At 40.6% G+C, this 25,831-nt stretch overlaps 1 protein-coding gene across 5 annotated transcripts in view; it reads right to left on the minus strand.

Moving 5' to 3' along the window:
• Window positions 1-20,984: 20,984 nt before the first annotated feature.
• NOL4 (nucleolar protein 4) overlaps window positions 20,985-25,831 on the minus strand; it is a gene marked incomplete at both ends in the record, with an annotated part of 321,302 nt that continues 316,455 nt past the window's right edge. For all 5 annotated transcript variants that reach the window (XM_080920148.1, XM_080920146.1, XM_080920144.1 and 2 more), the window contains one exon: window positions 20,985-21,178. In XM_080920148.1, coding sequence (XP_080776274.1) covers window positions 20,985-21,178 — 194 coding nt within the window. The remainder of the gene's footprint in view (window positions 21,179-25,831) is intronic.

Below are 25,831 nucleotides of genomic sequence, written 5' to 3' on the forward strand. Positions count from 1 at the left end.
ACTTGTGATAACTTGTGGATCTTGTCTTTTTCTCTTAATAACCCTATTAGCATCACTAATTAATGCTTCCCAAAGGACATCCAGGTTATTTTGAGTTCTAAGAATCTTTTTTTGGGGGCGGGGGTCACCACCTCTTTGTTACTTTGATACTAAGGGTTGATACAGACTTTGTGCATGCTAAATATGCTCTTTGCCACTGAGCCACCTTTTGAAATTTGAAGCACTTCCTAGAGGCCAATTTAAAAAGTATAAAAATAATACCCACGTTGCATCCCAAACATTCCCTCCCCAGTAATCAAACATTTGAGGAGCCACAGATTGATATCCAGGTGCTAAAAACAACCTTTGCTTCTTTGCTTCTTTTTGTGTAAGAGCATAAGTCTTGAAGTCACGTTCAAAATTTGTCACCATTTTCTCTGCATTGAATTGCAAGGATCTCTGGGAAACCAGGAGGACTTGTCTGGCCAACTTGCCCTCTGTAATTGTAAAATCGCAATGTGGAAAATAAAGATGAAAAACAGGTTTGATTTGCATCCTTCCACAGTGTGAGAACTCACTGACTAACAACATATTTTGGCTGTGCAAAAGGATTTCAGTTTCCCTTGACAGTTCACATGGCAAACAAAGGTCCTGTCATTCATCTTATAAATATTATTATTACTGCTGTGTTCATGCAGCCATTCCATGTATCTATATGTACATGTGTTACAGAGTTGCACAATTGCCTACAAAAGTGTTGAATAAACCAAACTGCAAAGTTCGATGTATAGAAAGAAATTCTAGTGCAACTGGAGGCAAATAGATGTAGAGATAGTCACTGTGATCTGGGAGTTAAATCATGAACACTGTTGGAGAGATGCAGGATAGACCGAGCTTTAGGTCACAGGTTTGAGCTGAGACTCAACATTGAGCTGAGATGCAGAGACAAGGTATAGGACCTCAAAAGCCATAATGGTGAGGTACAGAAACAAGTCCAAACAAACAGAGGTTGATGAATGACAATTCAAGTCAGCTCCATCAGCAAAGGTGAGAGAGTCGGGAATTCTCTACCTGTTGATAACTTGATGCACACCCCAATTAATCAAATGACAAACTGATAAGGAATGTTACCTAAATAGTTTTAGAAGCCCTCATGCTCATGGGGTCCAGTTGAAGGGTATTGCAATCTAGTATGTATTTGACTTTTAGGAGCAATTTGTCAATCTCGGTCTCATGGACGTTGTCTTATATGTGGTGCTGTCCATATACTGGACAATTTGAACATGTTCAGTGGAGAATCTATTCTTCTTGTGAAATGAAGACACCCAGAGTAAGGCATAGCAAGAAAACAAATGAATGGGTAGCTTTGCTGTTTTACAGACCATACAGTGTTAGTGCAAAGTACCTGATCTTGACAACACTGAATTACCTTCTGTGACATTTTACTAAATTGGGACTTGGCTTTCAATATCTTCCAAACTGAAGGCCAGTGTGCTAGAGATGTCATCTCCCTCAAACTGGAAATTCTCCTGAACCAGACTCTCAGTTGCTGGAGTTATAGGGATGGTGGCTACTGAAACATTCTTAATCCATGTATGTGCCAGTGATCAAGGAAGCACATAAGCAAGCACACTTGATGTTTTTAAGCATCTTTTTTTTTCAGATAAAGTTATTAAATAACTAAGACCAATGGATTATAAACCAGTAACACAGAGAAAATGATGTTTGTTTGATTGTTTAAAGTGTCCCTGCACTGGAGATTATATTCTGTTGTGTGATTTCTCAAAGTGCAGGTATTAAAATTAAGAGCACATAACAGTAGAATATTTAGTAACCGGTTCTGGGGTTGCTTGTTAAACAGTCCGATCTCAGGTTAGCTCACTTGATTTATAACTTGAATCTAGCTCTTTTCCTTGACATGCATCAATAAATATAATGCAAAGTAAAGTCAGTGTAATGACTAAATTGAAGAAGAAGGAGAAGAAGCAGGTGTCTAGGATGTGTCTGTAAGAAAAGGGAGAGCACTGAGCTCTGTCTTGGTTAATTGGTAAAGTGGAGAAACAATCTGAGTTACAAGTGTCCTGAAAAGAAGTAGGAGGGAGCTTGTCTAGAGGAATAGTGGAGACAAACTAGGGTGGGGAGAGGAAGGGAAAGGAAGGGCAGGGGTGCTTGCAGGGAGAATATGAATGCTGGAGAGGCTGTAAAGTTGGTGGCTGTTTATTCTACCTGGATGCCTGCAGGGTCCTAGTATGGTGCTGAAGGCCTAAAGGCTTTCTGGAGAGCTGCTGGCTGTTACCATTAGGAAGCCAAAGAGGCAGGGTTCTGTCAACCACATATGGCAGCGTTGACAGTACATGCATTATATGCGAAGAACAAAGACAGGCTGCAAAGCCAGCTCTGCTTCGGAAAATGAAGGCTCTGCTCATTCTAGACTAAGTAATCCTGTCAGGACACCTAGAGTTGTGTCTCTTCATTAATTACTTGTCTAACCAAGTTGATAAGAAAGAACCCTTGATATCTGCCTGTGTGTGTGTTATTTCATTACAGATATTTTCATTAGCATTGATTCCTTGAGCTACTAGATTTACAGTTTTCATGATTACTAAATATAAAATGTCTTACCTGCATACTAAGTGCCAATGTTAAGGGCTTGATGTTTCTTTTCCTTTGTTTTTAAGATTTTTGTTTTATGTTATTTGGGTGAGTGTTTTGTCTGCATGTCTCTATGAGCATTTTGTTCATGCCTACTTATGGTCATGAAGCGTCAGATGGTGCTAGGAATTGAACCTGGGTTTTCTGCAAGAACAAATGTTTTTTTGTTTTTTTAAAGATTTATTTATTTTATGTATGTGAGTACACTGTTGCTGTCTTCAGACACACCAGAAGGGGGCATCAGATCCTATTACAGATGGTTGTGAGCCACCATGTGGTTGCTGGGAATTGAACTCAGGACCTCTGGAAGAAAAGTCAGTGTTCTTAACCTCTGAGCCATCCCTCCAGCCTCCAGCCAAGGGTTTATTTTTAAAATGTTCATTATGTGTGGGTTTCTTTTACTTCATAACTCCTTGTGATGGAGGTGCTATCGATACCAACAGTTACAAATAAGGAAACCGGGGCACATATGGCAAAATATCTTGCTCACAATATGAGATATCAAATTGGAATCTGAACCTGGGTAATCCCCTTCTAGAATATAGGTGTCAAACCACTTGGTGTCTCACTTGGCTTCAACTGAATCTCACCAACAGATAAAGCTCTCCCTTGCCTGTATTACAACAAAATCTGTAAGGTAAAGTAATGCAACTTAAAAATACAAATAAAAACAAAATTTCCTCATTGGACCCATAAATCCTTCATAAGCTAACATCCCATCCACTTTTACTGAAAACTGTATTATCCTGGGATATAAAGGTTTATGTGATTTATAGGATTACGGATTGAAGGCACCAAGAGACACCTTAGCTGGCACCTCTCCTTCACTGTCTTGTCACATGTTAAATGCTTCAATAAAGACTGTGGAAGAACTATCAAAAGTTGGCTTATCACTGGCACATTCAGTCAGTTCTTTGAGGAATGCAGTGTTGTTTTAACCAGAATCTTCTAAGTTGTGTAGCATGAAAAGCAGAGCTGAACCAGCAGAGATGGTTTGCTTACATTCCCGTAGACATGCTTTTCTCTAAATTCTTAGAACTAAGTTGGACAAATGTGCCCAGAATACAAAATCAGGCTCTGAGAAGGATAAAGGACATGGTGATATCGTCTAACCTGGCCCATAGGTGCTCACAGACAGAACCACCAACCAGGGAGCCTGCATGAGACTAATCCACACCTCTGTTTCAGACATGTAATACTTGTGCAGCTTGGTCTTTGTGTGAGACTCCTAACAGCAGGAGGAAGAGCTGTCCCTGACTCTGGTGCCTGCCTCTGAGACCCTTTCCCCTGTACCCGGCTGCCTCCTCTGGTCTCAGTGGAAGAAGATGTACTTCTTCAAGAGGTAGTCTTACTGAAACTTGATAGCCAAGGCTAGTTGTTATCCATGGGAGGCCTCCTCTTTTCTGAAGAGAAAGGGAGAGGTAGATGGGGTTGGGTGGGGAAGGACAGGCAGTTTAGAGAGTTAGTTGTTTTAAAACTCACACTTTGAAAACAGGTTAAGAGAGATGGTGTAAGGCTTAGCCAGGAAAGGTGAGTATAGCCAATTGTGATGACTTGAATGTAATATCCAGAATCCAAAATCATGGAAATGGAGAAATATCCATTTCAAAAGTTGTACTCTAATATGTGTGTATAAATAAATAATAAACATAATAAAAATTTTTTAAAGAAACTCAACAGGAATGAAGGATGACTTTTGCTTCAAACACCCTCTTCAGTCTTCCCACTCACTTTCCTTGAAAGTCTTCTGACACTCCTCGTCCTTATCCGTTAATTTATTTTTGAAGTAGAAAGAGATATGGGAAGCAGTTAGATGATGAAATTTGTTCTATGAAATAGAAATACATACTATCAGATTTTTTTTTAACTGTGAGTTAATTTTACTCATCACTGCATGTCGGTAGCTCTCTTGACCACTAGGGGGCAGGATGTAGCAATCCATGAACGCTTGAAAGGGGCTTCTGAGAAACTTGTTTTGGTGACGGAGGTAACAACCTGGTTTGGGTGGTGCCTATGCCCCAGCCCTGCAACCCCCACATGAACCCCAGTTTATCCAGCTAAGCACTCATAAGGGAGATCCTGACAATTTTCAAAATACTGTATTACAGCAAATGAGCACCTGTTTTCAGACTGCAGAGTTCAAGGACTTTTTCCACTGTAGCTAAATGAGAATTTTTTTTTTCTGCACATCCCACTCCTCCAGAAGGTTATATTTTCGAAAAAAAAAGAGATACAAACTTGTCTTAGGGCTTCTATTTCTGGGGAGTAACTGGGGAGTAACTGGGGAGAAAAGGGTGTGTTTTTATGTGATTTAAACTGCCACATCTGGAAAAGTCAGGGCAGGCACACTTGTCAATAACCTGGAGGCAGCCGCTGATCCAGAAGCCATGGAGGAGTGCTACTTGCCAAGGCTTGCTCCCCTGGTCTTGCTCAGCCTGACTTCTTACAGGACCCAATATCAGGAGCCTAGAGGTGACACCCACCACAGTGGGGGTGGCCCAACCTTGTCAATTGCTAATTTAAAAGATGTACTACAGACTTGCTGGCCAGCAAATCTTAGGGCTTTCCCAAATGACTGTAGCTGCTGTGGGTTAACAAAAAAATAGCCAGCATAGGACCCAGGACGATACCCTTTACATGGAGAAACCCTGCTCTTCCAACACCTGGGCTCCCGAAGCAAACAGGACAAAAGCTCTGCCTGCAGGGAGCTTGCATCCCACTAGAAGAGAGAAATTTACCTGGAATCCACATTCATTATTGCAGGCTGTTGAAATTGCTGCGTGGAATGGGGGTGTAGAGGTTATGTGGGGGGAGGGGAGGAAGGGGTAGTGGCAGGGATAATGTGTGAACCTGGTCAGAGAGGGAGAGTGAAACATTACCCATCTGAATAGAACAATCACTTTGAAGGCTCAGGCAGTCCCCAAATTACATACCAACTGCTTTTGCACAGCACATTTTAGAAGTCACAGTTTGGCATTGAGAATACTCCCAGATAATAATGTAACCTGATACCTGTGTCTCTAGAACAGCCCACAGTGACTTAAGCCTCAGAAAGCAAAGCAAAGCTGTATTTCACCTCTAATGGCTGATTTCCCAATCTCCCTATTCCTAGACCTATGACTCCTCTCTCTACTCCAATATTCCCACAGAAACAGTTTCTTGGTTACTGAGAACCTTAGACGGGACATATGAAAATACAGTGACTGTCCTGTGTTGAACACCTAACACCTTTTGATACTTTACTGGCTTGGGAAGCACCTAGGAGCTTAGGATAATGCTGGTGTGTCTGGAATGACACTTGCAGAGGTAACTGACAAGTGGGGAGACCCATCTGGAATGTGAATGGTACATCCTATGTGGTGGGGACTGGGTAGAAGGAAAGGAGAAGCCTACAGTGAAGATGTTCTCTGTTTTCCATGGGGAGCTGTGCAACCTCTGCCCTGTTCTCTGTTTCCCATGGGGAACTGTGCAACCTCTGCCTTGTTCTCTGTTTTCCATGGGGAGCTGTGCAACCTCTGCCTTGTTCTCTGTTTTCCATGGGGAGCTGTGCAACCTCTGCCTTGTTCTCTGTTTTCCATGGGGAGCTGTGCAACCTCTGCCTTGTTCTCTGTTTTTCATGGGGAGGTGTGCAACCTCTGCCTTGTTCTCTGTTTTCCATGGGGAGGTGTGCAACCTCTGCCTTGTTCTCTGTTTTCCATGGGGAGTGTGCAACCTCTGTCCTGTTCCCGCTGCCATTTGCCCTGATCTTCTGCCTCATCCTGGGCCACGGATGAAGAACCTTAGACCAGAAGACAGAAATGCATAATTTTGTGTTATTTATGCCAGGTGGTTTGTCACAAAAAAGTAATTACTATAATGTCTCACTAACAGATCAAGCTTCTAAATTGGGGGTTTGCAGACATCGTCTGCAAAAGGCCAGGAAGGAAAACACCTGGCTGCCTGGGGAAAGGGAAGAAAAGAAGAAAGAAATAAAGGAGGATGTGGCTTTCTAGGTTTGGTGGAAAAGATTTATTGTAAATGTAAGACAGAGGATAGCTAGAGGCATCTGGACAGGTCCAGAAGAAGAAGTGGGTCGGGGCAGAGGAATGAGGAAAGTCAGAAGCCAAGTGGCCAGGAGGGTAAGGTGGGGGAGGGGACCAACATAGCCCAAATGGATGGATTGTATAGGAAAGGACATCTGAGGGACACCTGGGGACAGGCAGCTGAAGAAGTTTAGCATAAGGAGCTACGTGTGCAATCTAGAAGGTGTTATCAGGTAGGGACTGAGGCCTAATCCCTGTACATTTAACCTCTGTAACAACTACTCGAGGATGCTTGTCTTAAAGTGAAAACGGTCACAAAACACTTGCAAACAAAGAGCACCCTGTGAGCTCATAAAACTTTGCTTACTAAAATATCATGCATGCCACATTTAATCCGGTGCCCTTAATTTAACGATCTCCATTTTAGAATACACAGGTATGCTTGGAGCTGCGTTAATAGAAGCATCAGTAGCTGCTGCATTCTGCAACGAAGAGGCACACACAGCTGCCATTGCTGTGCAGTAAGGCTTTGAATGACTCTTCCTGTTGCTGACCTGTTGGAGGACACTGGCAAGGCCCTCTGGGAATTTCTAATTGTAAACAAGAGGCTTGGACCATCCTTCTGCTACAGCCAAGCTCTATGGGATAGGACAGAGTCTCTGTGCACTGAGAGGAATGAGGAAGCAAAGGGCCCCAAGGATCAGAACTCTATACTACTCAACTTGCAAGAAACCCTTCTCCATTCGTAGCTCTCAGGTGGACACTTTATTTTAATCAGATATGCCCATTTGGGACACATCTTTTCCTTTTCTCTGGTGTAGGCTAGAACCTCTCAGAGTATTGAGGAATATAACCATCTGTGAGCAGTCACCAGCACATGGTGTCTTAGTGACGTAACTGTGTTGTCATCTCCGCTGCTGCCTCCATTATGTCCCTATAAAGGTGCCAGACTGGGGGCTGATCAAGCCAAAGGCTGGAAGGGACATAAGCAATCCATGGCGGAGCACACTGGGAGGGCCTTACGAGGTGCTGCTCAGTTTTCAGGAAGGATGCAGGCTCAGTACTCAATCCTCTGGACACAGATTTAAAACTGAAAAGAGAACTAAATACATAGAACTCAAATGGGAATGGGAATTTTATGCTATAGATTTTTTCAAATATCACCTATCCAAGTGTTAAATGTTTGCATACAAATTAAGTGAGCAAATGAAATGAAACGTTAGGGCTGGATCAAAGTTTAAATGTTTTTGTCGCTCTTGCTTTTGGGTGTTCATGGGAGTCCCATGAGAAATCTCTTGTTGCTAAATTTGGGGCTCTCTGGGATGGATTTTTTTTTCTTAATGTGATCTTATGGACTGGGGCTGGACTTCAACTGTGTAGCTAAAACTGAGCTTGAACTTCTGATTTTTCTGTCAGCACTTCCTGAGTTCTGAGATGACTCCCTAATTGGTTCTGGGGCTCCACATGCAGTCTCTATGCATACTTGGTGAGCAGTCTCCCTTTGAGCCCATCCCCCTCTGTGAATGTTATTACTGTTCTGCCAGAAGGGAAAGGCAGAGCTGCACACCATCTTTCCCTTCCAACATTGGTTCCAGCTCTTGTGTTTTTAACCTTCACTTGGTCACGTATCTTTGGGACAAATTATTATTTTTTTAATTAAGCATTACTGACAGATTCAAATGGAAATGTGAAATTGAAGCTTTCTAGGCCCTAACTTTTGTTCTGTGTGTCTCAGGGCTTCCGTTTTCACGCCAACTGCCATGTTTCTGTTTGAGGAATATCTTATCCTCATTTTACACATGGTCAAACAGATCTAGCTGAGTGGCTGTGAGCACAGAGCCTGGTACCAATGCGCTCCCTGGTGAATTTCACATCTCCCCCAAGCACACATTCCCATCTTATCTAATCCTTCCTCCATTGATCTCATAGCACCAGGGGTTTCTGCAGGCTAGAGGTGTTTATGTATTCTGGTTGAAAAACTTTCTTAATGAATTTTTATTATGAAAAAGGGGAGAAAAATCCCTCAAACCTACAGGCACAGGAAGGGGAAAAAACCTGCTGGTTTAATGATGTCTGCATGACTCATATGTCAGAGGCTTGGCACTGCAATCAGTTAAAATACAGATAATATGCTGGAACACAAAAGGAAAAACTAATGCAAAACCGTTGTTTAAATTAACAGGGCAAGCCAGAAAGATGAAAAGCACACATTCCCCCTCATATGTGGATCCTAGCCTATAATGTCTACATGTAAACATACAAGCATGTGTGAGGGTGGGTAAAGAAGACCCAGAGAGGACAATGACTGATGATCAGGAAAGATGTGGGTGCTAAGAGGATATGCTGAACATGAAAAATTAGCAGAGACTTGGGGGGCACCTATAAGAGAGGTGAGGTAGCAAGCCAAGGGACAGATGGGGTGGGCAAATCACTAACACATGCTTGGTTTGAAGAGCTTACAACTTTATTTAACAGCCTATCTTACGACGATTATTTAAAATTTTTATTTAAATGTATTACAGGGTCTATTGTTTTTAGTTTTCACTGTATAGAAACATACGGTGAAGTAATATATTTGGTCACCTTCTTATTCCAGTCATTGTGCAGTAAACACATATTAAAGCATTGCCTTGTACAGTGTAAATATTAACCTTTGTACTCTCATTTTAAGATGCTGTACACATTTTAAGGAGAAAAAACAGCACAGGGCTTAGGTTTTGAAGAGCCCGTGTCTTGTCTTGACTGAAACAATTAAAGTCTCCAAATTCTGAGCTTAAGTTTCATAAAGCAACTGAAATACCTCTCTCCTCTGTGTGCATAGGTTAAATATATGAATGAGGGTGACTCTGCTTCCTGACAGAGGGGCTCTCAAACTGGGCACTAGAACTGACATTGCTTTCAACACGAATATGTGCTGGGCTTGAATGTTATGTTTAACAGAATATCCTCAGCCCCTTGTAGCCTTCTTGATATTCAGGGAGGTAGACTATGGCGTTTGGCAGGGTGGCAAAGGGGGAGAAAAAGGGAGTCATGTCCGATCTTTCCAGGATGAGCTGGGCTCTGCTGCCTCCACATCCATTACTGTCTGAGTGTTTAGGAATCCTTGAAAATGTCACTGGAGTTGGCCTTTCCTGTCACCACACCAGTCAGTGATAAGATTAATGGGAGGAAAATGTTGCAGGCTGGCTGGACAAGCCACCAAGCATGGTGTCCTGTGTGTAGCCCTTGTGTAGATGACTATGTCTTCCACGGATCTTGCGCACTTCCAGATGTTGCTCTGTTTCTTATGGATTTCAGACTCAGCCATCCTGGATAAAGGACCAGAGAGACGCCCTGTCCTCTCTTTCCTCCATGTAAGCTTCTCTGCTGACTCTCCTTCCTGGGGCTAAGGTGAGGGATGAGTTACTAGACATCCTTTGCCTAGAGGCTCAACAGCAGCAAGCCCAGCCCAGCTGCCCGCTGTTATAGACATTGAAGATCCCCATCACATAATTCGGTTTGGATCAAAAGGATACACCAATTAAATTCTGTGGTGGAAAGTTATTTGAGAAGGAAATCCTATATATTCCTAGTTTTAGAAAGCACCAACCAGGAGGATGACTTGTTAGTCCAAAGATCTTATGTAAAAATCATAATTTGACCTTTGCTGTTCACAATCTCTATAGGCCAGCTGCATGCTAATGAGCGGAAGAAGAATAATCGCTCAAGGCAGGATACCAAGGAGCAGTCATGTTTCTGCTGGCCTGAGTTTCGGCAATTCTCTACTCCCTACTCAGATTGCTGTATTCATTTCCTTTCCTGTTAGGGATAAAATATTCCAGATAAAATCCACTTACGAGGAAAAATATTTATTCTGCCTCACAGTGTGAGTGAGTATACAGTTGCAGGACATCAGAGTGGAAGGTGCTTGGGGCAGCTACTCACATTGTCTTCAAAGTCAAGAAGGATATGCTGGGCATATATGCATATATATATGGGTTTTTTTTTTTTTGCAGGTCCTGCTGTCCAAGTCACCACAATCAGGAATATCTCAGACACACATGCCTGGAGACTAATTCTGTTAATTACTCACAGGCATGTTCAAAGGCTTTTCTCTCATGTGATTTTTAGATCTTGTCAAGTTGTTGGTTTAGTCATTACAGATATGTATATCATATGAGCAATATCAAACACCCCACTCTTATATCTTCTGAGAGAAACAGAGAACACGAGGAACCCCCATTTAACCATTAAATAGTAACCAACAGGCTCGTTTCCTCATGCCCCGCTCACCCTCGCAGAGCCCGGGAGAAAAACTATCGCCTTCCTTTTCCAACCTTCTTGTCTGCCATGGCATTTAAAAGCTGGGCTTCCATAGGGGACAGACTTGTTTTCAGTAACAAACATTTTTGCTTTGTGGAGTTTTAAAAATTCTGTTTAAAGATTTGGCATGTGATGTGGCTAGAATTTTGGGATGTCACACAGCAGAAAACTACTTCTCTGGTCTCCTATTTGGGGAAGCAAATCCTTTACTGGGGAAATCAATTTTTGAAGACTGTCTTAGTTGGGATTTCTGATGCTGTGAAAAGACACCATGACCATGGCAACTTTTTTTTAAAAATTGAATATTTTATTTATTTACTTTACAAATGTTATTCCTGTTCCAAGTTTCCCCTCTGGAATCCCCCTATCCCATCCTTCTTTCCCCTGTCTCTATGAGTGTGTCCCCCATTTACTTCCACCCCTCCCACCTGCCCATCCTGGCATTCTGGGGCACACTTGATGCCCACATTGGGGCATAGAGACTTCAGAGGACCGAGGGTCTCTTCTCCCATTGATGTGGGCCATTAATGCCATCATCTGCACTATGTGCAGCTGGAGCCAAGCATGGCAACTCTCATGAGGAAAGCATTTAATTGAGACTATCTTAGAATTCAGAGATTTAGTCATTGTCATCATGGAGGGGAGCATGGTGGCACACAGGTAAACATGGTGATGGAGAGGTAGCTGAGAATTCTACATCTGGACAGGTAGTTCTGAGGTGGTGTGGGCATGGTCTGGCTTGATATATTTTAAGTATCAATATTTAACTATTTATTTAATTTTATTTATTTACATTCTACTTACTGCCTCCTCCCAGTTGATCTACCCCACTACTTCCTCCCAATCTCCCTTCCCTTCTCCTCTGAGCAGATGGGGGTCACCCTGGGTACCCGCCCCCAACATCAAGGTTCTGCAGGGCTAGGTGCATAGAGACAAGAGCTTTGGGGATTGCCTCCACCCTCCAGTTGTTTGAGACCCACACGAAGACCAAACTACACATCTGCTACATATGAGGACTAGGTTCAGCCAGTCTACGTTCTCAGGTCGGTTGTTCAGTCTCTGAGAGCCTCAAGAGTCCAGACTTTGTAATTTTGTTGGTCTTCCTGTGGGGTTACTACCCCTTTGGGCCACAATCCTTCCTCTTATTCTTCTATAAGAGTCCCCACATTCCAACCACTGTTTGGCTATGTGCGTCTGTATCATTCTGAGTCAGCTACAGGGTAGAGCATCTCAGAGACCAGTCAGACTGGCTGCAAGCATAACAAACTATTATTAATAGTGTTAAGGATGCAAGCATGTCCGGGGTGCTGGTTGCTTGGAATTGAACTCAGAACTTCTAGAAGAGCTCTTAACTACTAAGCCATCTCTCCAACTACAGTCTTTAACTTTTTATTAACCTTGAACCCGCCCTCCTCTGTCAGCTTCTTTTCTTCCATTTCATTTTATTTTATTTATATATGTTATTTGTATGCATAAAAAGTAGCATGTTGTTTCATTTCCATCTTTAAAATGATCACTGCATATATTCATTGAAGAAGGTACTGAGTTATATAAGGACATTTTCATCTAGGTAACAATTATGAGTGGACTATATTCTTCCCCGCCCTTCCCATTTCTCTTCTCACCTGTGTTATTTCTTTAGATCATGTTCAGGTTTAAGGGACACATTCTTTCTGTTATTTGCACTAGTTTGGAAGGGTTGAATTATCCTTGATAGGTTATAACTTTTAGATCCACAGTCTGAGCATTTGCATTCCATTTATTGGCATTTTGCTTGAGAGCGCAGAGACTGAGGTTGGCACTGTTTGGAGGGACATCAAATCACTGACTCTGGTTGCTTTCTTTGAAGATGTTCCTGCTAACTCATGTGACCGAGCACAGCATGCATTTCTTATATGAGCAATTTGCTTTCAGACTTCCGATATCCAAATCTCTAGCAAGATTCTTAGAAACATTGTTTTTGGTAGTTGTTAGGAGACAGTCTTACTACACAGCGCAAGTTACCTTCAAACTTGGGTATCCTCCTGCCTCAGCCTTCCCAGTGCTGAAATTACAGGTCTGTGCCACCTTGCTTGGCAAAATGACTTTTGACTAACTCTTCATTTTCCCTAGTGTCCTAAGTAGTAGCCTGTTCAAAATTAAAAAAAAGAAAATAAGAGAAGCAGGCAGTGTACAATTAAGGAAATTGTAAAAGTGTGTTTAGTATTATTCTCTATCAAGATAGTGCAAACTACAATGAGATATTCTATCACTCCAATAAGAACTAGTTATCCATAAAACAAAACAGATGTTAAGAGGATGCAGAAGAGGGTGGGGGGATTTGTATGCTGCTGATGGGATGTAAATTTATGCAACCGCTATGAAACATTTTGGCAGGTTCCCTAAAAATTAAAATAGAACTACTGTATCCAGCCACCCCATTTTAAATCTATATTCAAATAAAGTTATGCCAAGAGATGCCTTCATGCTCATGTTCTTTACAGTACTGTGCACTATAGGTAAAAAGGAATCGGGCCGGGTGACTGGTCACACGCTGGTGGTATGCACATGCAGGTATTCATCCATCTGTGTTAATGAAATCCTATTGGTTGTGGGGAATGGGAGAAATGTGGGGGGATGTGATTTTACTTGAAATAAACTAGTCACAGAAAGAAAAGTGCTACAGATTCCCTCTAGCATGGAAAAAGTGTAAGAGGCTTATATGACTATAAACTATTAAGAGCTGTTGGCAAGAGTGTGGGGCAGATAAAGGATTTGATCAGGTATGCTAGATGAGCTACAGAAACACTAAGTCCTGTTCCTAGGTACATCTAATACTTGTCAATCGCAGGTTTACAGAACAGAAGCGGATCATGTGTACCATGGCCAGGGCTTGAGTGTGAGTCCATACAAAGAAAGGAAGAGGACGTCAGCCTTCCAGTCAGAAGAAGATGGAAAACCCTGACAAAACTTTTCCTTCTGGGTTATCACAACAAGGGTAGGGAAGGCTTTGAATTTTGAAAAGTGGTGTGTAAGTTTTTTCAGACAACTGACTTCTCCTTTATTCTTCCTTCCTCAAAACTAGAAACTGTATTGTTTCTGTATTGTGAGGTTTTTGTTATTTTGATTTATTTTTAGGATTTTTTTATGTCTTACCTGTCTTTTGTAGATTCTGTTTCCTGAAAGAAATGTTATGTTAGTTCTTGACATTATTTTGTCTTGGCTATCACTTAAAATTAGATTATTATTGTTTACTTTTATCAATTATTTATTTTTATCTGTCTGCATTAGCTTGTGTGTGACACACATGTACAGGTGCCTGCAGAGGCCAGAAGACTGCATCAGATTCCCAGGAACTGGAGTTAACAGATGGCTGATGTAGGCGCTAGGAACTGATCGCAGCTCTGAAAGAGCAGTGCAGACTCTTAACCACCAACCCATCCCTCCAGCCTTGCACTTCTTTGTCATTGGCATGTTTGCATATGGATAGAAGGAGAGAGTTGCTGCCTTTGTAGTACGCTGCTAAAGCAAAGCCCACTGACCATTTCTCTTTCTCAGCCTTTACTTCTGGTGATGAAAAGGAAGTCCCAGAATTCAATTAAAGTTCTCCTCTGTAATAGACCACAAGGAGCCAATCATGACTAGTTAAGACACATCTGCACTCTCCAGACACAGCTCATCTCCTGAGACCATTTTAAGTAATGGCTCTAACTGGCATCTTTGTCTCCAAGAATCTTTTTTGTTTTTATTCTTCAGCCCTATCCTCCAACAGCAAAGTGTTTGAGTTATGATGCACACGACATCATATCATACATTCTCAGGACTCCTCATCCTGTTCTCCCCTGAAACTGCATTGTCTTCCATAGATACGTCTTCCTACTTCCTCTTGTCTTTTCAAGTGACATTTGAAATGGTTGTCAAGTATTCTGCAGAGTCCCAGTCTTTGGGATTCCATTCTCTTCTGCTCCAACCCTAGATGATCAAGATTCAGCTGGAACCCTAGATGGGCCCTCACTGACTATTACATATAAGACTTGTACTTTGAATTCTGTATAATTAGTATCTATATTTCTGGGCCTTCCTTTGGGTAGATGCTAACTCTTTGGGACAACAATAGTAATTTTTCAATGCTACAACTCATTATACAAATAGAGTAAGAAAACAGATTATGTACTAGTTAAGCAGATCAAATAGGTAAATTGGCTGACAGAGCTCACAGAACTGGCTTCATGGCAGACTTCTGAATCTCCTATACTCAGATGTGGCATGTTCTCCCATCAGGACTGCCACTGCAAGAGTATAGTGAGGAATGAGAAGACATTTCCCTGAGTGCTTGGTCTACCTATATATGGTATAAAATTTATCTTATTCTTTAATTAATGACATTTATTTCCAGCACAGTGTCCTTTATTGTCTTTTTATAAAATTAAGAAGATTTCTAATAATTTTGATATCATCTCTCTGTTGTTGATGGTCTTCAAAAGGTGAAAAATAATAAATAAGGAGAAATGTGTTTTATTAGCAGAGCCAGACAGAAAGGATTTAAAAAGAAATTGGAAGCAAAGAAATTTAAGTTTTAAACTTCAATGAGTGTCCTAAATCCTGTAAGTGGTTTATGGCCAAATCAAATATTCTAATTATACCAAATAATAAATAGACATATTTTTATTCCTCCAAAGTAAGTCAGACAGTACTGATACTTATTATCCTAAGTACTATGGATGAAGGTGCATTGTTTATAACATTTAAATGAACTTTGGAATCTCATGTATCCACTTGCCCAAATGAGTTGAGGCTCAAAAGTAGGTCCCAGGGGATTTCCTGGGTAAACAGAGCTTCTAAGATATTAATCTAAAGGGCTAAGGCAGGGGGTGTTCCTGTCTTATTTCCCTTGAAAGGGTTAGCTCTATAAATTACCATATTTGTTTGCTGTATCTAATTAAAATGATAAATCCAAAGAAGTACTCCCTTAAGTGATTTTTATAAGACAATACTTTTTATATGAGAGGGAAAGAGCAGGGGCCACGTATGATGACAGTTTATAAGAATATACTGCTGACTTATGTCTTTCTACAATGAAGAGATAAATACAAAGGGGTCCTGAGAGGTATTTAACCAGGAAAAGGAAATTGAATCGGGGTACTACTGAGGTTGAATAACAGGCCCCTAGAGAAGCACAAAGACAAGAGCTCATAGATGCTTTGTCACATGTCAAATGAAGAAGTTAAATTTGTTTGTTGAATTAAGATTGACAGCTGACCTCAATAGAAAGAAATGATCCTGTCTTACTCAGGTGCACATGGTATACACACAAGAATCCATATAGGTTTTGGAAGGACTCAAGCTCAGAGCTTCAAAGAGGTTATGACAACATGGTTCAGGTTCTGAGAAAGGAGACCAGACCATCAATCAAATCATGCAGGTGGCCTGTAAAACTCAAACCAGAACTGAGGTGCCATAGACTGGTGGTGGGAGGAAGGCACCTCGGTGGAAGAAGACTTGCCTGCTATGCAGGAAGCACCCTGGCATCTTTCCCTAGCACAGTATATACTGGGTACGTAACAAGCCTATAATCCTGGCACTTGGAAGGTGGGGTGGATAGAATAAAGTATCCAGGATCATTCTCTGCTGTGTAGTGTGTGTGAGGGTAGCCTGGACCACAAAAGACTCTGTTTCAAGAGGAAAAAAAAGATAAAAACGTTTAAAAAATCAGAAACTGGAGTGAGAAAGAATGGAATCTCTCTCACAAGTCCTCTGGAGAGGACAGAAACCCAAATTTGAAGTAGAGCTAATGTCAATATGGTGACCTTCCCTAGGTTACCCTGGGTTTAATTCTTGTTTTACCAAATTTCTGCCTTCCACAAATGTTGGAAAAGATGGGTAAGATGTTCTTGTCTACCTGCCTTATTTCCAGATGTTCTTAGTGCAAACCAAGCATGAAACACAGGCAACACACAGTCAGAAAATGTTTTGACAAATGTTCATGTATAGATGGTATCTGTATCTATGATATCAGGGTTCATAACAAGGCTTTTCGGGTTTACATGCATGATCCCCTGAATCATTTTATATGAGATTGAACATTAGTGTCGGTGTGGTAGTTTACAGATGTGCATACGTCTGTAATCCCAGTACTCTGCATGAAGTTGACAAAGGAAAGGCAGGATTATGTCAATGAGAGAGAGAGAGAGAGAGAGAGAGAGAGAGAGAGAGAGAGAGAGAGAGAAAGAGAGAGAGAGAAAAAGAGGGAGAGATAAAATTCTCACATAATTTGGAAGCCACAGTTGCTAAAGTCACAGTTCAACTGCTTGTCACGAGTAGTAAATTTTTCTTTAAAATATGTATTTAATATATATATATATATTATGTATGTAATATATATCATATGTAAGATATATATTTATATGTAGATAAATAGATAAATTTTATGTGTGGTTGTTTTGCCTTACTATATTTCTGGTACCAGGTACATGCATGAAGAGCAAAGAGAAAAGGAGAAGAGGAAATCATTCCCCAGGACTTGGAGTAGCAGATGGTTGTCAGTAGCAATGTGAGTGCTGGGAATTGAACCCAGGTCCTCTGGAAGAGCAACAAACTAGTGTTCTTCATGTCTGAATCCTCTGTCCTGCCATCGGAGTACTGCAGCTTGTATACACACACACACAGACACACACACACACACACACACACACACACACACACACACACTTGAAGGAAATTCAACAACCATGCAAGTGTTTCACCAAATTGCTTAATTGGTAACTATAACTTATGTATGAGAATAAAACTTAACTTAATATGGACACCTGGTTCTAAAGTGCAGAGCAAAATAAAGTTGGTAATAGTAGAGTGACAGTATCACCATCCATAGAAAGGGCTATCTTCAGGAGTGGTTGGTTCAAACACTGTGCTCTTAGGGAGCCTACTGCATTTCTGAACTACTATACAAAATGGAGATGGGCTCTGATAAGCTCCCATGGTCATCATGAGAAGTCCAGGGTATAGAATACCTCTTTTGTGTGAGAACCTAGTTCATGCTGGCCACCACTAGGTCTGAAACTAGATCTACCCATGTCTGAACTTGAGTACCAAAATTTAAGATTACTGACTGCTGTTTCTGTTTGGGTGCACCCTATAGCTATTTCAAGGTATGCTTTCTCATTAAGAGTGTTCAATTTGGACTTTTGGTGTGTGTGTGTGTGTGTGTGTGTGTGTGTGTGTGTACAATGCACATATGTGGAAATCAAAGGACAACGTTCAGGGTTCTCTCCTTCCACTGTGTGTTATGGGAATTAAACATCAGCTGTGGACCTGTATCTATTGAGTTATTTTGCCCAAATAAAGGAAAGCTGAATCACAGACCAAAGGGAAAGGAAAATGGATTTCACTTCCACTCCTTGAAATGAGGGGAACATGATGTCCTCTTCATGCAGAAGACACTGAGGAACTGGGTCCTTTATGAGCAGCCATGGAGTGATAATGGCAGATAAGTTAGACAAAAACTACACGTGACTTGTTAGCATTCAGACTACACTTGCTGCTGCAGTTTGTGGTACTTATAGAGAAGTTTTCCTGTTTATACTGAACTCAAACTGAGTGCTGATTTCTGACCCAGGATCCAAGCCATGCTCCTTACCTAATGTGATGCCTTGGTCATCACTAGGCACTTCTTCAATTATTTGCCAATCCATTCCTTTGAAACAGGATCTCTAACTAAACCTAGCGTTCACTGATTGGCTAGCTTGGTTGACCAGTACTCCCAGCAATGGGATTATTGGTATTTGTGGCCATACTTGGGTTTGTGTGGGATGTTAGGGATCTGATTTCATGCTCCTATACTTGCAGAACAAACACTTAGCACACTGAGACATTCACCTATGCCCTGCAGACATGGAACAGTCAGGAAAGCTCAAGCTATACCAAAACCAGTGAGTAATAAAGCTAAAAAGAAAATCTATCTTTGGAGTAGATTTTCTTTTTAGCTTTATTATTTGGAATATTATTTGGAATAGTCTTTGTAGTGTCTTGGTCTTGCAGATCCTCTTCAGTTCCCAGAGAGTACACTCAGAACCCCACACTGGTGTATTTAGGGAAAACTTGGAATTTTTTTTCACATGAAGGCACAAGATTGCATTTCATATTTTAAATTGAAACTGATAAAATTAAGTAGTAAAATCTATAAGCATCTAGAGATGCAGCCCTTGGTCAGAGTACTTGTCTGATATGTACTCTCAGGCCTACACTGATGTTTGACCCTTAGAACCACACAAAAAAAGTTTATAGGTTTTCAGAATCATTTCTTTAACACAGAAATCTGTTTATTAAACCAAACAAAAACAGAGAAAAATTATACCAGCCCTCAAATTTTTAAATTTTCATTAAATAAGCAAACTCTAAATTCACACCTTTAAAAGATGTTTGTGCATCTATGTATTTCCAAAATACTCATATTTCAATAAGATTTTCACATTATATTCACCAACAGTATCACAATTTTTTTTTGCTTTTTGTTTTTGTTTTTTTCTTATTTACGTAACTGTAAGGAACAATAATTTTAGAAACACTAGAAGAAAAAAGCATAGCAATGTCCACAGTTACAAGAAAAAGTGCACATTACTTGGTCACAATCACAGTCAGTACTTGAAAAACTAGATGTAACAAGAAGGTAAGGAATACCACTAATGCCTTCAACTCATTGTCAAAACCCGAATGACATAGATTTTACATAAAATAAGGCAAATTCAAGAATGCACAAAGAATTTGTAATTCAACCGAAGCTAAAAAAAAATCCAGAAAGAAAAATAGTACAAGCATAAACTAAAGTACTTCTCCTTAAATATTTTAAAAATAGGCTTGCTTCAGTGCACAGAAAATATCACTCGGGGTGTGTCTAATGCTAGAAATGGAGAAAATGGCAGAACCTGGAGACAGGAGGAGAGAGTCCGTTGTTGAGATCCAGTTCTACCTGCTGAGGGCTCTTAATTTAAAACAAGGACCAAAACGTAAATGATACAAATCATATCAGGAGACATAACAGCCTTTCCTGGAAACTATTTCCAAAAGAAATGAGAGAAGTACATACAAGAGTGCAAACTTCAAGATTGTCATTTGCAAGCTCAGCAACATTCAGTCTTACTCATCCGGTCGCTGCTCTGGAGGGCTGCTTGGTAGCACAACCAGGGGCTAGCAGCTCTGAGGAACACACGTGCGATGTGCTGGGTTTTGTTCTGTTCTCAACAGGTCTTTTTATAACGTTCAGAAAATTCTGGGACAGAACCTCTGTGGTAAGCTGCCGTGTGGCGTGGGTGTTTTGAGACTGGAGTAAGTACAGAAATAGAGGCATCTCTTGGACGTAGTTCCTGATGGGTCGACTTACGGAAAGTAGGCAAAGGGGTTTCCAGCACTGAGTGTTCTTTTTCTTTTGTAGAAAGAATTTGGAAAGAGGAGAAGGCAAAAGGGATGTGGGGAGGGTACTTCCAGTAGTTTCTCAAAAAAGTTTTCTTTTAGGACCTATGAAAAAGTTACCAAAGTAAAAATGACCGTTTTGAATGAAAAACAAGTTTTCTTTTTATAAAAATTACATTTTTTTCTTTTAAAATACAAGACCCTTTCCATTGTTGTCATATCCTGTAGCAACAAGAAATTTGGCTTTTTTCCCCCAGATACTTCAGCTTTCAGTCCAATGAGTCAGTAGAAAATTCCACTAATATTTCAGTTGGATCTTGAGCTTGTTTTCTATACCACAAGCATCTTCATTTTTATCCTTGAATTAAGAATATGCAGCCTTTTAAAAGTTGCTTATGATATTTACGCTGACACACTAAAACAAAAGCAACAGGCCCGGTACATTTGAGCATCTCAAGTACTTCAAGATCAGAGTTCCTGTGACGTTCCTTAACACACCAGCGTATGGATCAAGGACACCACATGATGGAAAAGCTTCTCTTAAAGGATTGTGCAGCAAGCTTAGGAGCATGTCTGCTGGGAAAATCAAGTGTCATTAGTGGAAACTGCAAATTTAGGACCCACTGAGTACAGACATTGTTTGCCTCAGTTCTGTTGCAAAATGAGATTTTCCAGTTCATCTGCAGAACGCAATAAAAACGCAGCCGACTCTCGATACCCGGCGACGAGCTGTCTCACGGCGTTGATTTCCGTCGGACTGAGCTGAGGTCTGGAGTTTGAACTGCTGGATGATCCCGAGCCTGTCGCCAGCTGCCTCTTCATGCTCAGATCTGTGGGTCCTAGACAAAAAAGAATCGCAGAGTAAGACAGGAATAGTGTTTGTTCTAACATCCACACGTAAATGCCCATAAATTCTGATTGCATTTATTCCTGAATGCTTTCATGAGAATGCCGTGGCCTCTATCATCAAATGGATCCGCTCTATGAAAGAACCAAGTAGTGTGATGTGACTTGAGGAATTTTTTTCCTCGATATCCTCACCAGCCTCCAGCCATTGAACACAGGCTCTTAGCAGAGTTCATCTTTCTGCAGAAGCCTCAGCATACCAGTATTAAGATGACTAATTGCAACTATTTTTATTTGCTGAACTTATTAACAATGCCTCCCTCCCAACTTTATTTCCCTTTTAAAGGGCCCGGTGTTTCCTATTTAGTGCTCCGGGCATGGGTATAAAGTCATCTACTGAAGCTTGGACCTATGGAGACCCAGTGGTACCAGGAGCATCTCCGACATGAGTGGGGCAGTGTGAGCATTTCTCTCCACGTTGACATTTTGACTGACCTGCTATTATGCAGGGTTTGTGCAGTTACTTTGTCCACTTGGCACAATCAAAAAAGATCTTGGAAGGGAACCCGAATGAGGGACTGTCTAGATCAGTTGCCCGTGGGTGGGTAGATATGTGGAGCTTTATCTTGATTACTGGGATAGGGGACCACTTAGTGGGCAGGGCTCTGGACTGTTTAAGAGCAGAGACAGATGAATATGACCGTGCATGCAGTGGTTCCTACATCTCTGTAACTTGACTGAGGATATGACTAGATGCTCAAATTCCTGCTGCCTTGAGCTTCCAATAAAGATGAACAGTAATTTGAAACTGTGAGTTGAAATGAACTCGTTCTCCTCTAAGAGTCTGTCAGCTCAATTGTACAGCAGCATGAAAAGAAACTATGGCATCTGTACCATGTTGAGAGTGGACAGAGCTCAAAGTATGACTTAAAGACTTGGACAAAGCGTTCCCTTCTTCTCGTTCTTTCCTCCCTCCCTTCTGTTTGTTTGCTTTCTTCTAAGGAGTTGGTTGAGACCTTTCTTAATCATTATATCAAGGTGGGTTCCTTTTATAACAGGTTTGGCTGAGTTTTTCTTTGCAAGGAAGTAGGGAAGCAATTCTTGCAACAACCTTGCCGAGAAACTCTCTGTTGACAGCTCTGTTTTATGTTACTAAGCTGCATCTCTATTTGCACAAAATGCACTAAGATAGATGTCCCTAGCTTTTCCTTACACATTTAAACCAAGTCTAGTGGTTCTTATTTTGCACAGCATTTAGTCATTTATAATAAAACATGATATAAAGTTGTTTAAAATCCTGAGTTTTGGCATTAGCACCAAGAAGTTACTTCATATTGAATTTCTATAGATAAATGTTTGCTTTTGTAATTTACCAAACATTTATTAAAATTCATAAAATGTGGAAAGAATTCCTAAATTTAGAAGTAGTTGAATTCAGTATTTCTAAACACCTCACATCAGTCAAGAACCCAAAACTGCAATGCTTCTGCAACAATGAAGCATTTTCACACATCCAAAATATGAGTGAGTATTCAGACAAGAGCATTCCTTTCCTGAGCTGACTTAAAGGATGCCAATGTCCTGCTAGCTCTTCCGAGAGCAAGAGGAAGACAGATCGATACCTGACCACTCCATCACCATTCCTGAAGGAGGCAGAGGTGTCCCGAGAGAGAAAGAGTTTCACCTGAAATTTAATTAGAGCAGACACAAGATCTGCACAAAGAACTCTGGCATCTAAGAGAAAGCTACAGCTACTTCTGCCATGGCCTTTCCATGCTCTGGTTGTTCAGCAGGGTTTATCTTCCATTTGCTCTGCTATTTACAAAATCACAGTATCGACAGGACAAGCAGAGGGAAGCGTGGGTTGTCACATTTGCAGAAAGGAGTCACGGAACCTGTGCGCAAACAAAAGGTTACAGGTGTCTGCTCTGTCCGCCACACTCTGAGTGGACTTCTTCCTTTTATTGAAATAGATTTCTTTTTCATACAATGCATCTTGAATATAATTTCCCCTCCCTCTACTCTTCCTAACTCCTTTCCAGTTCCTCTCTCATCCAGATCAGTGTTTGGGTCTGCAGGTTGACATTTTTCTGACCTGGTTTTACTTTACAGTCAAGAAGTTCAGTACTCATATAAAAGAGAAAAAGAAAAAGAACTAAAGAAAGAGAGAAGATGGAAGGATCTCCATGTGGATGCTTCAGGTCTGTGCCTAATTATACCAGTTTATCAGAAGTTTGAAGGCTTTGGATGATTTTTTAGGGCTTGATTGATGGATGTATAACTTAGATGGAGGCAAGGATCATCAGGGCTTCCGTTGTCTTTGGTGTAAAAGGAACCTCACTTAAATGTTACAGTGTATACTTACTCAGCCTGTATTTATAGCTTGAAAATCTTCTTTAAAAAATAAACTTTGATTGTTGCAGTTTTGTATTTTTTTTTCTTTTTCTTTCTTTTCTTTCTTTTTCTTTTTCTCTTTTGATATAACATCTCACCTAGCCCAGGGTAACCTTGTTCTTCCAGCCTCCAAGCAAAGACTGAGCTTAAACTTCTGACCCTCTGCCTTCACCTCCCAAGTGTTGAGGATCACAAGCATAAATCACTAGGCTCCACCTGACTTAAAAGTCTAAATATCCTTAACTAGTGAAGACATACTTTTGTTAAATGCTTACTAGCATATGTAAATTTGGGATACTGTATAATATTTTTACCTTCATTAGCCACCCTGTCCTCCGACATATACGAAACCCTTTTTTGCTAAGTGTTTGCTAGTCACATCTTTAAGGTTACAGGGGCAAGTAAAGAAAAAGTATGCCATAGGTGAGCACTCACATGGCCCTCCTCCAGTGAGCACCACTCCATTTCTGCCTCAATAATTCAAAATTCTATGTCTGACAGATTCAGCTCCACTCAAAAAACAAGTTTCACATAATTAGGATGCATGCCCATTCCAAAGTAAGGGTTTAAATTTGATGAAGATGTAGAAATTAATAAAGTCTAGAAAATTATTTTTGAAGATAAAACCACTGAGAACATGGTTATAGATGAGTCAGGCCAGTGAGTCAGAAGGAACAAACACGTTGACCAAAAAGATACTTAAAGAGAATATCATTTCAATTCAGAAAGCTAAGGTAAACACTTACAAATCTCCATGAGACCACAGTCATTTAAGTGTCATTGTGTTGGAGACAAAGTGATATAGACTTATTCTTTATGCTAATTTTTCAAACTTGGATCAAAGCTTAAGGATATGTCATGGTAACCTACTCTTTTTCTAGAAAATTAAGTCTTATATACCAAAAATAGAGCCATAATTCATTTTTAAGAACTGATGTATATTTAAGTTATAAATAAATGCCCATTTATGATAGACAATTATTCATTTTAATTTAAAAATTAATCAATCAGTTAACTGTCCACTCTCGGTTTATGGTACATTTTTTGTTTCTTGTTTTAAACTGAATAGTTTTATAAAAGCATTCAGTATTAATTTCCCTCAGATGTTGCTGTACTAAGACAATGTTTCTTAAAACACTTTAGTAGCAAAAAACCATAATTTTGAAGACCATGTTAATTGTGAATTAATGTAGGTGAGGATTTTGCTCTTATTGAGAACTTAAATTCAATTTCCAGCACCAACATGGTGGCTCACAACCATCTGTAACTCCAGTTATAGGGGATCCAATCTCTTCTGGCCTCCACAACTATCAGGTCTACCTACGGTGCACATACAGGCACGCAGGCAAATGACTTGTGTGTGTGTGTGTGTGTGTGTGATGAGATAAATAAAAATATAGTGACATTTCTGGGAGATGGTTCAGTAGTCAGTAAAGATCTACTACTTAAGCAATAGGACAGGAGTTTCAATCCCAAACACATAGCACAAAAAAAAGCTGCATTAGATTAGATAACTGAAATCCCAGTGTTGGAGAGGTAGAAACAGGTAGATCCCTGGGGATTGCTGGTCAGCCTACTTTGCCTATGTAGTAAGCTGAAGGATGGTGAGATTCTGTCTCAAGGGAAAGGTAGACACAGTTAAAAGATAATACCTGTGTTCTGGTTTTATGTCAACTTGACACAAGCTAGAGTCATTAGAGAGGAGGGACTTCAACTGAAAAAAAAATGCCTCCCTAAGAACCAGTTGTAAGGAGAGGACACAGCCATTGTGGGAGGTACCATTCTTGGACTGGTGGCCCTCGATTGTATAAGAAAGCAGTGCCATGAGCTTGGGTCGAAGAAAGTCATAAGGACCAAGCTAGTGAGTAGCACTTCCTTAATGGCCTCCACATTAGTTCTTGGCTCCAGATTCCTGCTCCACTTACACTCCTGTGCTGACTTCCTTTGATGATGTGAAAGTGTGAGCTTGGTAAAGCCTTTCCTTACCAAGTTGCTTTGGTTGTGGTGTTTCAACTGTAACAATAGCAATAGGAACCCCAAGACTACACCTGAGGTTGTCTTCTGGAATCCACATCCACACATCCTCATGCCACACCCCATACAATCATAAGCATGGGATTATGATTCTATTTCTAAGGGAATTCTAGAGAATGAATCTCACTTTATTGGTGAGAATTAAGCTTAAGCATGTCTGAGTTTTGATAACATGTGTAAGAGTAAGATGTTTCCCACCATGCTCTTACGATTGTCTT

The sequence above is a fragment of the Micromys minutus genome, assembly GCF_963924665.1.
Source record: "Micromys minutus genome assembly, chromosome: 8".
Taxonomy (NCBI): Eukaryota; Metazoa; Chordata; class Mammalia; order Rodentia; family Muridae; genus Micromys; species Micromys minutus.